This window comes from Haemaphysalis longicornis, unplaced genomic scaffold (assembly GCF_048455015.1).
Source record: "Haemaphysalis longicornis isolate Haplotype H1 unplaced genomic scaffold, Haemaphysalis longicornis Haplotype H1 scaffold_12, whole genome shotgun sequence".
Lineage (NCBI taxonomy): Eukaryota > Metazoa > Arthropoda > Arachnida > Ixodida > Ixodidae > Haemaphysalis > Haemaphysalis longicornis.
The window spans coordinates 36,338,091-36,349,774 of record NW_027526225.1 but is presented as its reverse complement, the minus strand read 5'-3'; the positions used below and the strand labels follow the sequence as shown (position 1 = coordinate 36,349,774).

General features: G+C 45.4%; 1 protein-coding gene across 1 annotated transcript in view; it reads left to right on the top strand.

Moving 5' to 3' along the window:
- The first annotated feature begins 10,042 nt into the window (after nucleotides 1-10,042).
- Nucleotides 10,043-11,684, top strand: part of Ras85d (GTPase ras-like protein 1) — a 48,708-nt gene continuing 47,066 nt past the window's right edge. The window contains exon 1 of the mRNA XM_077693153.1: nucleotides 10,043-10,284. Coding sequence (XP_077549279.1) covers nucleotides 10,254-10,284 — 31 coding nt within the window. The 5' untranslated portion in view covers nucleotides 10,043-10,253. The remainder of the gene's footprint in view (nucleotides 10,285-11,684) is intronic.

The following is an 11,684-nucleotide window of genomic DNA, read 5'->3' as shown; positions in this document are numbered from 1 at the left end:
GATATATTACAGAGCTCTTTGTCTTTGTTCTCTAATGAATTGAAAACTGTTGTAGCTTAAGTGCCTTTATGTCATTTATGTGCCGTATTTCTGTTCCGTATTTATTTTATGCAAATCATCATCTTGCTTGTTTGTTTTTCACTTTTCCTGATGTTGTGTTGCTTGAATTTCTGTCGGTTTAAGTGTCAGTGCTTGTAAAGCTGAACTTCGTTTTTCCATTTTGAAATTTCCTAACATTTTGTTACAAAACCTTTGTTTTATGTGTATAATCTATCTCCGTCATGTTCATTGAGTATTTGCTTGTGTATTTTCAATTTTTTCACGTGCCTTCAACGTTTTGCTGGCCGGGTGTCATGGCTTCTAACACTAGGCTTCCTTTTTTTTGCTGTTTTGCTTTCTGGGATCTCTGTAACTATTTTTACTTTATTGTTTCTTTCATATATATGGTTTTCTGTGTTGTGTTGTCTTGATTTTAGTTTGTTTTTATGAATGCTTGTATATGGTGTACCAGTACCAAGACCCTAGGGTTGTTCCTGGGCACCGAAAATAAAGGTTGATTGATTGATTGATTGATTGATTGATTGATTGATTGATTGATTGATTGATTGATTGATTGATTGATTGATTGATTGATTGATTGATTGATTGATTGATTGATTGATTGATTGATTGATTGATTGATTGATTGATTGATTGATTGATTGATTGATTGATTGATTGATTGATTGATTGATTATTTTGACCGCTGCGCGCAACTCCAATCATTCTCCTGTGCGCAGAATACAGAATTGTTACAACCGCTTCTTTGAACGCCTTGACATCTTTCAGAAATCCTTTACAATTTACCGTACAGCGCTGTTGAATACAGTATGTTAAACACCTATGATATGTCTGTCGTTCTTTTTTTCTGGAATTTGGTTTCTCTGCGGTTGTGTCTATCCAAGTGATAGTTGCCTATTTTGGAAACTGTTTACTGTCATTTGTTCGTCTTATCATTTGTCTCTACACTCTTGCCGTTGTTTTTGTTGTATTACTGTCAAACTTTGTTGCTCTGCCTGTCGTGTGGCCTTTACGACAGGCAGAGCAACATAGGCATCTTTTTTTATTTTTTACCTGTACCCAGGCTCCGCGTGTGCTTTATTTCTGTCATTTTCACTACTGCAATTTGTGTGTGTCTTGTCGCTTGTTTGTTTCTTGCTATATGTTTCTTGTATTTTGTTTCTATATAACTATCCGTGCGCCAGCACTCAGGCCTCTGGCTGTTCCTGGGCACGTAATAAACATGATTGATTGATTGATTGATTGATTGATTGATTGATTGATTGATTGATTGATTGATTGATTGATTGATTGATTGATTGATTGATTGATTGATTGTTATTATTAGTGACGCAATAGTTCACTAACATGATGCCTTTTACAATCCCAAACAACTGCAGGTTTTTTTTGCCCTACGTTCCGACTGCAATGCACGTACAATCGGTGCTCGGATTACCTGTTAATGATTTCCCCACTCTGTTTCGCAAACATGTCTGTGAGTTTGTATTGGCGTGACTGTCAACTTTACTTATTCTGTATTTGCCTTTTACTACCCCTGTGTTCATGAAATTGATTGACTTTCATTCTGTGACTTCAGCATAAGCTATCATTTTGTTCTTTTCTTTTTAATCACTTTTTAATTGTCTCTTTCACTTCGGTCGGATGTGCAGCACTGTTAGGCATTACTTGTGTGTATGAACGGGTGCTTGTAAGTGTGTGTGTGTGTTTGTGTGTGTGTGTGTGTGTGTGTGTGTGTGTGTGTGTGTGTGTGTGTGTGTGTGTGTGTGTGTGTGTGTGTGTGTGTGTGTGTGTGTGTGTGTGTGCGTGCGTGTGTGTGCGTGTGTTTATGTCAAAATGTGTGGTTTTCTTCGTGTGTAATCACTTCTATTACCCTCATATTTTTGCTTTGCAAGATATGTACAGGTGCCGTCATAAGTAACTGGAACAAGCATTTGTGAATATAACAAAATATTCGTCTAACTGGCTTTGTGACAGCCATTGACAGTTTACAGGTAGGTTATTCGATCAGGGAGGACTCCTTTAAAGGCACACCAATGCATCCAAGCAGTTTCCGGAAGAAGAAATTCCTTTAAATCTACGTCACCGTGTTCAAATTACTTTTGTCGGCACTTGCACATGTTTCGCGTATTTTTGTTTCCGTGCGCCAGCACAAGGGCCCCTTGGCTGTTCCTGGGAACGCAAATAAATGATTTATTTATTTATTTATTTATTTATTTATTTATTTATTTATTTATTTATTTATTTATTTATTTATTTATTTATTTATTTATTTATTTGGCACACGAACTCCGTGCGGAAGACAGTTGCTCACGCCATAGCACAATGGTTCTCAAATGCTGGCCCGCGGGCATTTCAGGGGTTTGTTAAAAGCCCTTTCCGATAGTCTTTCCCACCCCTCGTTTTCTCCTTTCAGTCAAACCTTTCTTGGTATGCAAAAATGTGGCTTTGCTGCACGACTTGTGCTTTTAATTTATCCGCGTAGCCCATGTGCTACGGTTGGCTTTTTGCGCAACACGACGGCTTTGCAGAAAAGCCAGACACACAAAAAGGGGGCCTATAGGTTTTGTGACTTTTGGCTGCATGAGAAAATTGCCTGACAATATTGCACGCATCACCATAAACGTCAGGCACGAAAGGCGGACATTAAACAAATATGAGGGGGACTTTAAGTGAAAGGGCAAGTTGTTTGACATTTCAACATAAATCAACGTCGTTTGTAATGGGTTGACCCTTTTTGGACCACTTTTGACCACTTTCGGGTTGACCGCTTTTGCAGCCCGAAGCGGGTCCCCAGCATACTCATGGTTACGAACCAGAACCCTAACATATTTATACTTAAGATACAAGATATGAAGTTTTCTTTTTTACTCTTCGGGGCAATGGAAAGACCGAGTAAACTAACTTTTAAAAGCAATATTAGAAAGCGTGGCGTATAACACCAACCGTCTTTAACTAAAACTTGTTCATGGACTTAAAGCTTCCGACATTTGATACATTATCTTTGCAGGCAACACTTTTGAAATGTTACTGGAGTAACGAGTTTAGATGTACAAACCCCAACACTGTCATCGCAAGAAACTTCCTTACGAAGTCCCCGCAGGACGAACTTGTTGTGGCAAAAGTCAGCGACGATTTTACGTTCCTGAAATGCTGAATAGTCTTCCAGACGGAATCCCTGACGGAATCCATCGATACCCGGGCATAATGTAACGACGACAATGGAAGTTGCTGCTGCTGATGATGATGAATGATGATGATTGATTGTGGTATCTTCTTTGTAGCGGGGTGATGACGCGTCATCTTACCAAAAAAACTAAAAAAACCAATATACCCATGTTTCGCGCTCTTCATTTAATACTAGCGCTGCTCTTAGGGCAGGAACAAAAAAACTTATTAGGGACAAAATACTTATTTTTTCTGTTACAGGTGGTAGCTGTCCTAGGCAATATTCCTCTGTCTGCTTTTCGTCCACCAGCATTCTAATCTCCTTTTCGTCACCTTGACAGCCTTGAAGTTATTTCCCTCTGAGCTACCCTTAAATCCTAGGGCTTCTGGAAGCCGAATATTTGCCTCATGTAAATTTGGATGGATACCCTCGCATTCTAACACTATGTGCCGCATATTTTCTGTTTCTTTTCCGCAGACCACGCATACCCCACCATTTTGTGAATACTTCCCCACAAAGCTGTTAGTTCGCAAGCAACTCGCTCTAGCCTCAAAAAGCAAAGCACTGCCCGGAGAATTATCGTAGAAAGTTTCCTTTCTGATGTCCAGTTTCTCCGCCCTGTACATCTCTATTAGCAGCCCACCTACGTTGATCCATTGCTCTCAGCCGCTCCTCTCGAAACATATTTTACTCTGCGCTTCTCGAACTTCAAACGACGCCCAGCCATATCTCCCTGCACTGCTTCATCACCGCATGCCGGCCAGTGTTCCTACGTATGGTGCAAAGAGTGCGTCACTGATAGTATTTCTAATGTGACACGAGTCTTTTCCGGAATTTTTCATATTTAATCCGTTCATAAATTGCCGTTGCCACCACAAACAAACAAAGTGATAAAAATCAGATGATGTCACGTATTAAGCGCAATCTCCGTTCAAAACGTACGCTCGCGCTGGCGTCCGGATCCGTCGCTTCAGCGGATTGATACAACGCACGGACTAATGCCGTTCTTAGCTTGTAAGCGCACTGAGAAAAATCACACCAGAACTTGATCAATATCTATTTTTTTACTTCATTCCATCGTGTACATATCGGACGCGTACTGTGTGTAATGTATTAATTCATTGTTTCCTTTTTCCTTCGTTCTTTTGATTGCTGACACTGCTGCAATGGTGTATGAACTTCCTCCTTGTACTGTTATTACAAATACATGGTAGAAAACTTTGTATGGCGCTTCCTTTCAATTCTGCTTCTCGGAATTTTTTTTTCTTCGTGTTGAGCAACGTATACAACGTCGTGTTTCACGGATGTGATGCACATGTTTTCCTATGCCCCAACAAGCCAGCTGTTGGCTTTGGCAGGCCTAGAAATGTTACCGTGTATTTCTTATGTCCTCAAATGGTTAGTTGTTTTCTTTTTTTCGTTGTATGCTACCAAAGTAATCCTTTTATCTCTTTGCTTCGTGAGCTGTGTGCTTCTTACCTTGCATGTTTTTTTTTTCTTCTTTTTTGCAAGCCAGCACAAAGAGCATCCGGTTGTTCCCGGGCACAGTGATAAACGATTGCGTGATTGATTGATTATAATATTATCACTATTACGGAGGTTTTCAGACACGCGAGCACCCACTACTCTTTCCCCCCCACACCCTCTCCTTCAAGAAGCTGCGATATTCAGTAACCAAAAAGATTGTTGAAATGCCGAAATATTACGCACAGCGCTCACTAGTATACACACTGAAGCTCCGTTTCGAATCTGACGCATTCCAATCGCACCATACTTGGCAGTGGGTTTTCGCGCTATAAGCGGTAATTGTGTTGAAGTTCATTCATAAATTGTAAATAAGCAATTGACGTGCGTGGGCTTGGCGATCAGCCGACTCCCCGCCCCCGCCCCCCCCCCCCCCCCCCCAAACACACCTTTTTTTTCTACAGCATAGGAACCTACCCCAGTTTGTAATAAATTCAGCGTTGCACACGCCAAGAAAATATCGGCTACTTAATTACAACGTGCTCGTACGTGGGGATGAAAAACGGCGCGCAAAAAAGAAGTTCGCTGGCAACACGTCACTGCATCTTTCGGACGCCGAGCAGCAGTCACGGAATGTTAGGCGGGGCGCCGAGCTGTCAAGCAATTGCTGAATTAACAGCCCCTCGTCTGTCCAGTGTGCAAAACAAGGCAGCTGACGGTTTCAGCAGTGCGTCATACGCGACTCTATTTCCGCAGAAGGGCCGACTCGGGACTATCTCTATCTTTTTATTTCTTTTTTTCCCCCTGTTGGCGTGTAAGTAATGAATCATGCAGGCTGTGTAACATAGTGCACTCGGTTTCCGAGTCCGCCGTGCTGTGCAGCTGACGAAACCGTGCGCTTCTAGCGCGCACTGTCCCAATCAAGCCGCATCGTCTGCAACTCGTCTGAGTTTTCGGTACCCGTCACGAATTCAGAACAAAATATTGCCTGGCATTATGAATCTGAAGGGTGAGAGCGGAAATGCCACCAAAGGGGAAAGAAAGAACACGAAAGGAGCAAAAAAGCAAAAGAAGCAAAAAACAAAACAAGAAAAAAAAAGACAAAGCGAAAAATTTACTGTGCGTTAAAAATGAAAAACAAGAAATTCCGGATGGTGCCGCACCTCGATAACACCCCGACAACGTTATTCATTTGTGCCACCAAAACGGAAATGAACATGCAAGTAGAAAGAAGTTAGAAAGCCAACCAATAATAAAAGCCAAAGCGGAAAATTTATTCGAATTAAATATATATAAAAAGCTTCGGGATGCGGCCGTAGCTTACATAATGCTCCGTTGCTTTGTTCATTTTTCCCCAACGTAAATTTCAAAATGGCCGATCGCCGTGTTGGAAGCATTCCCAAAACAAGCTAACCCATAACCACAGAAGTGTCGGTCATCATCATCATCATCATCCTGCCCAAGTCCACGGCAGTAGGAGGGAAAAAGTCTGTCTAAAACCACGCCGAGGGTCTCGGAAAGCCAACTTGCAGAATAAATTCGGCATGACGCAAAGTTAGAAATACTGCACAGCCAGCTGGCAAGCTATTAAAATATTCCAACCAATCTACCCGAATTTCATTTTTTCACTTACCGAATTCGCTTTTTCATGATCGTACGGAACACGGTGATATGTAGTGTGCGGCTGTTTAGCCTATTTTGGTCGCGTTCATGGCTGGTATCAAGACAAACGTCCCAGCGCGTAGAAGGGAAATTTGATATACACTTTTAAGAAATGTTTTTTTCGCTAGCACGCGTTCCATCGTCTCTACGCCGCGTTCCAGGAACACTCTAACCAACTTTTGTTCTAAACGAGCATTTCGTCCAGAGGGTGAGCGAGAGAGATAGAGAGAAAAGATAAATAAGAGGATAAACCAGTTTTAAATGTGAATACGCCTGCTGTTTTGGAAGCATTAGCGTGTTTAATACGCTGTGGGCGTTAATCGAGCCGGCGTCCATTTTGTGCTTATAATGCACAAGTCTTTTCGGATATTCTAACACATAAATTTCCTCCCACAAACGTACGACACGCACTTCGCCCACGCGGTAGCTGTAGCGTTAGTCACGAACACAGCGATAATAACCGTATTATTTACAGCGGAGCTCTTCTAGGGCTGGCCGTGACGACAGTATCTGCTGGTATCGGTTCCCAGTATAGAAAAAAATCACAAAAAATTAAAAGAAAGTCACAGGGTATCCATATTTCGATATTACGTCTCTTAGTGGCCCCAGCAAGATGTCTTCCCAGCAAGACTTTCGTTTTCGAAGGTGAAGCCGACTTGAAGGAGACCGGTGTAGGCTTGGTATTTGTCAGCTGCCTTTTCCACATTGCGTGTTTCACAGTGAAGCGTGGTTATCTATGGAAGGAGTACGATTACAGAAAACGGCTCTAACCCGTGTGTTATCATAAGTACCCCGAAACAAATTGTATAACAAGGCGATAAGGCGGCTCTACCATATATTACGCCGAGTTTCATTTACTCGTCGTAATCAGCTCGCTCGCAGTGAAGTTGTAACTTGTAAACGTCGCAGAATTACTGTGTGCTGTCTATATATGCCATCTATGGAGGGAGTACGGCTACAGAAAACTATATTACAATTATAAATTATATTACAATTAGCCGCTACGATGCACTACGGCTTCGCTGGTCACAGAGTGAACGGGCACTGAATTTTGAGTGTCGTGGGCTGCAGCAAACTTGGCACTGAGCGCAAGCACAGGTGAAAATAATATTTTTTTTCTAGCCGGATAACTGAAGCAGAAATTTCTTCTAGCTAGAAATAGGCAAAATTTCTAGCTATAAATTCAGTTTCGGGCTAATTTACAGCCGGATTGAGACTTTGTGCCGGCTGGCAGCTATTACTCGCAGCTAGCATTTGTCTGTACAGCGGGGGAAAAAAAAGAAACAAACCTGCAAGCTGGAAATAACCGTCTCTTGCTATACTAAGAATTTTTATAGCTAGAAGCCGCCACTTCCAGCTAGAATCTAGTCAGAAATGAAGTCGCGGCTGCTTTTCTGATGGAGGCGAAAAGCAAAAACACCCGTGTGTTCGAGATTTCGGAGCACGTTAAAGATCCCCAGGTTGTCAAAATTAAACCGGAGCCCCCCACTACGGCGCGCCTCATCGCCTGTGTAGCGTCGGCGCGTTAAACCCTACTAACAAGTCAGAAATGAAGCTGGAAAATTGTGATTTCTGGATAGAAATGCTCTTTCCATGTTCACGGGGGAAGCACACTAATTTATATGGCACAAAAAAATTTCCTTTACTAAAAAAAGCACGCGCTCAGTAAGACTAAGGTACGTCAACCCCCACCCCCTTCCCCCCCTCCTTGTTTTTTTTTCGTTCTGCGTGGAGTACCGAAATCAAGAAAGAGATGAACCAGAGAGGCGCGAAATTAGGAACATAACAAGGCCGCACCGTAGCCCGAAACATAAACAATGACGTCAAGTTGGGAACCAGGGAGAATTGAGAGAGAGAGAGAGTGACGCGAGCAGCACTCGAAGACCGAAACAAAAACAAGGACGTCATCCTTTGTGGTCGCGCGCAGTGACGCACGGAACTTTCCCTTGCGCCAAGTGGGGCAGCTTTCGCCGACCGCGCGTGCGGATACGTTCCCATCGCCGCACGGAGCGAAAGGCAGCGGAGCAGAAACAACAACACACTACGAAAAACACCTTCCGAGAGCCACCGTGCACCTTTGACCAATGATGGAAAATCGTAGAGAGTGGTTAAGACCCTGCTATTTTGTATTTCTGTTGATCTCAACGCGACCCGATTCCAACCAGCTCCCACACGGAGCCCCATTCGCCTTTTCACGCGTAAACGCAACCGCTATCCGTCTCATTGCTTTATTTCTGAACATTTTAGCACACAAACCTTAGTAATTAGAACGTGTTACGTGCAAGCGTTGATATTTTACTAAAGAATATTTTGCATCAAATGTTTGAGTAAAGGGAGCGAGGGAACTGGTGCACTATTTTCTTGTTTTTTTGCTTTGGGACAGCGGTAGAATATACGGTGGTAGCGATCGCAGCGCCTCCAAGCGAACAGCGGCGTCAGCGTTCGCATGGTGGTGTGGTCGGTGGCTTTTCTCTGTAGAGGGTGTCGGCTAGCTACCGGAGTGTGGGCCGGCCGTCGTTTTTGCTCGCCGCAGTGGCCTCGTCGGCGGCGTCAGGCCTCTCAAGCTTGGACGTTCCCTGTCTTCCCTATAGGCGGCGTAAAAATCGACGCCCCACGTGACCAACCTAAAGCGCTGTTTTCGACCATCAAGCCCACCAGACGGCGCAGGCAAAATGTTACTTTTGGTATAGAATACAAAACATTCATTCCGTGACTCAAAGAGCCCACACAGTTCGCTTACAATGTGTTATTTAAAATACTATTAACAAGTTCCGCATCAAACATCCCTTGAGCAAAAATGTACGCAACTTTTTACGAACAGCCGACTGGTGCACCACCTCGTTTCTGAATTCGCAACCACAAAGCCGCCAATTCAAATTGAAACCGCTGCAACGGCCGACCGTTTCAATGTGCGCGGAGCACCGGTTTCGTGACTGTTATTGCTGTTATGTGCTTTTGCGTCCATCAGTTGTTGAGAGGACTGGCAAAACACGGGAATTGAGTGCTTGTGGAATGACAAATGTGGGAAATTCCGCATCGGAAGGCAGCTGTCGAGGCCAGAATATTCGATTCTTCCAACAGAAGGTGAGTGTTATGCACTCCGCTAGAAAGACGGTGCAAAGGAAACCGTTGTCGCCGTCAATACTTCATTTGTGCCCTTCGTTCGAAATCTTAGCGCAAGTGAACGAGTTGTTATGGCAAAAAAAAAAAATGTTGTCACGAAAGCGACGTACAATTGCAGCGATCGAAATGAAATGATGTCCTGGCCTCTGTAAACTTGCGGATGTCAATAAACGATTTGTTCTCACTTGCTGCTTACTGTGGTCTGTGCCAGTCGAGGCCATCTGGTCACCTGGCGTAACATCACTTCACTAGCGCGGCGCAAGTAAACACGCGACCAGCGTGCCAGCCAGGAGCCAGCAGGAGCAGCCACGGCCGGACTCGACGCCCCTTTCGCGCGCGGGAGGAGGAGAGTCGAGTCGGCCGGCCGTGGTGGCCGTGGAGCAGCGAGCCGGCGGCCGCCGTGCGAGGGCAGCCATGTTATTAAGGAGCTCAAGCGGCCTGTGCAAAAAGCATCCGCCATGTTTACAAAGCCGTGTTTACAGCGCCATCAAGCGGGCGTACTGGGTAGTTCACGACGCCGCCACTACGCTTTTTCTGGCACTACAGGCAAAGCTAGACCTTTGCTTCTCTAAAATCCTCCCTGTTCTGTGGCGGCGTCGTGTCGCGAGCGCTTTGTCCATTTCCATGTGCATCTGAGGCCGCGGACTGTTGTGCTCGGTCGGATTGTGTGTGCGCGCACCGCATTTTGTGCACGGGAGGAGGCAGCGGCGAGGACGGAAAAGGTGATCGTGCCAGCAACCACGGCGCTGGCGGCGGATAGCATCGCATCACCGCAACAATGACGGAATATAAACTAGTGGTCGTCGGCGGTAAGCAATGTTTTTTTTAAGCTCTTTGTCGCTGCTTTACGCACTTCTATTGGTGGTTGTAGCGCAAGTGTTTAGCAGCTGATTGACTTTCCCTTTCCGATACGTCCACACCTCTGTTCCGTTGTTACGCTGATCGTCCGTACTCTTTGATCTCTCACGAATATTTCTCTCGATTATCGTTTCTATTTTTAATTTTACCCGGTCAGGCAGTGTGTAGACATTTGTTCGGAGCTTTTCGCGTTATTGCACGGCGTTGGGCCGTCCGTGCATATCCGGGTGTTCCGGAACGCCTCTGCACGCCGAAGAGACTTGCGGAGACGGAACGGGCCGCAGCAAGTAGCTATATCAAAGCAGGGGGCGCAGGCCTTCGCGCAAGGACTCGCGTGGGTGCAAGCAAAAAGACCGAACAAGCCCATAAAACCGTTCGCATGACCACGGGCACCGTACATTGGGGTGCTTTGTGCGCGGTCGGGTTCAAGAAAAAAGCGTCCCCACTTGCGAGAACGAAGAAAAACGCCCCGGCGAGGAAAAAAGTATGAAGGAGGGAGGGGGGGATGCGAGACTGACCGCGTGAGAACCAACTCCCCGTGTTAAATGCACGCCTAGAGTGAGGAGGAGAGAGGGAGGGGTGGTGGTAAAAGAGAGAAGGGAAAAGACCGGCATTCGGGGACTTTTTTTTTTCACCCCCCTCCCCCTCTCACCCGCCGGTTTTGGCTTGCGGCGTTAGGCTTAGCGGAATAGGCCTAGTTCAGGGATGCGGGCTAAGCCGGCTCTGAGAGTGCGATGACTCGGCGGCTCTGCATTTGCATATCTCGTCGTCGTCGCCCCGTGTGGCACTACTCCTTTTTCGGAGCTTGATTTGTCGTCGCGCCTCTCCCACCCCCTCGCCGCCTCCTCTCGCCGTTTTCGCATTTCTACGGCGACTCCGGCGTGCTTCGTGTGCGAACTCGCTGCGCCTGGTCCACTTGGGTCGGCGTCGTACCCTTTGTTCTCGAAAAGAAAGAAACAAAGAAAAAATCAAGTTCAACGATTTCTCTCCTTTTCCCTTTTCGCTCGCTAACTGGCGTCTGCCAATTTTTGTTTTCTCTCCACTTTTTCCGTGCAATCTCGAGTCAAACGACTTTCCAATGCGTCTTAGGTCGGCGTAGCTGTAGCGGGCTGTAGCCACAGAACAGGCGTCGCTTGATTTCGAAGCGCCACCTTCGCCCCGACCGTACTTGGCGATTTTTTTTTTCTTTGCTGCTCATGGTGTAATAACCGGCGCTCGCGCCTCTGGTTTCGAGGCCGATCAGGCAGCTAATAGCGCCCCGAAACGTTCAAAAAGAGAAAAAAAGAAAGCGCTTTCCAACTTTTCCGCAGACTTCTTGCTCGCACCGCAAAAGGCGATTAGCGGGCGTCTG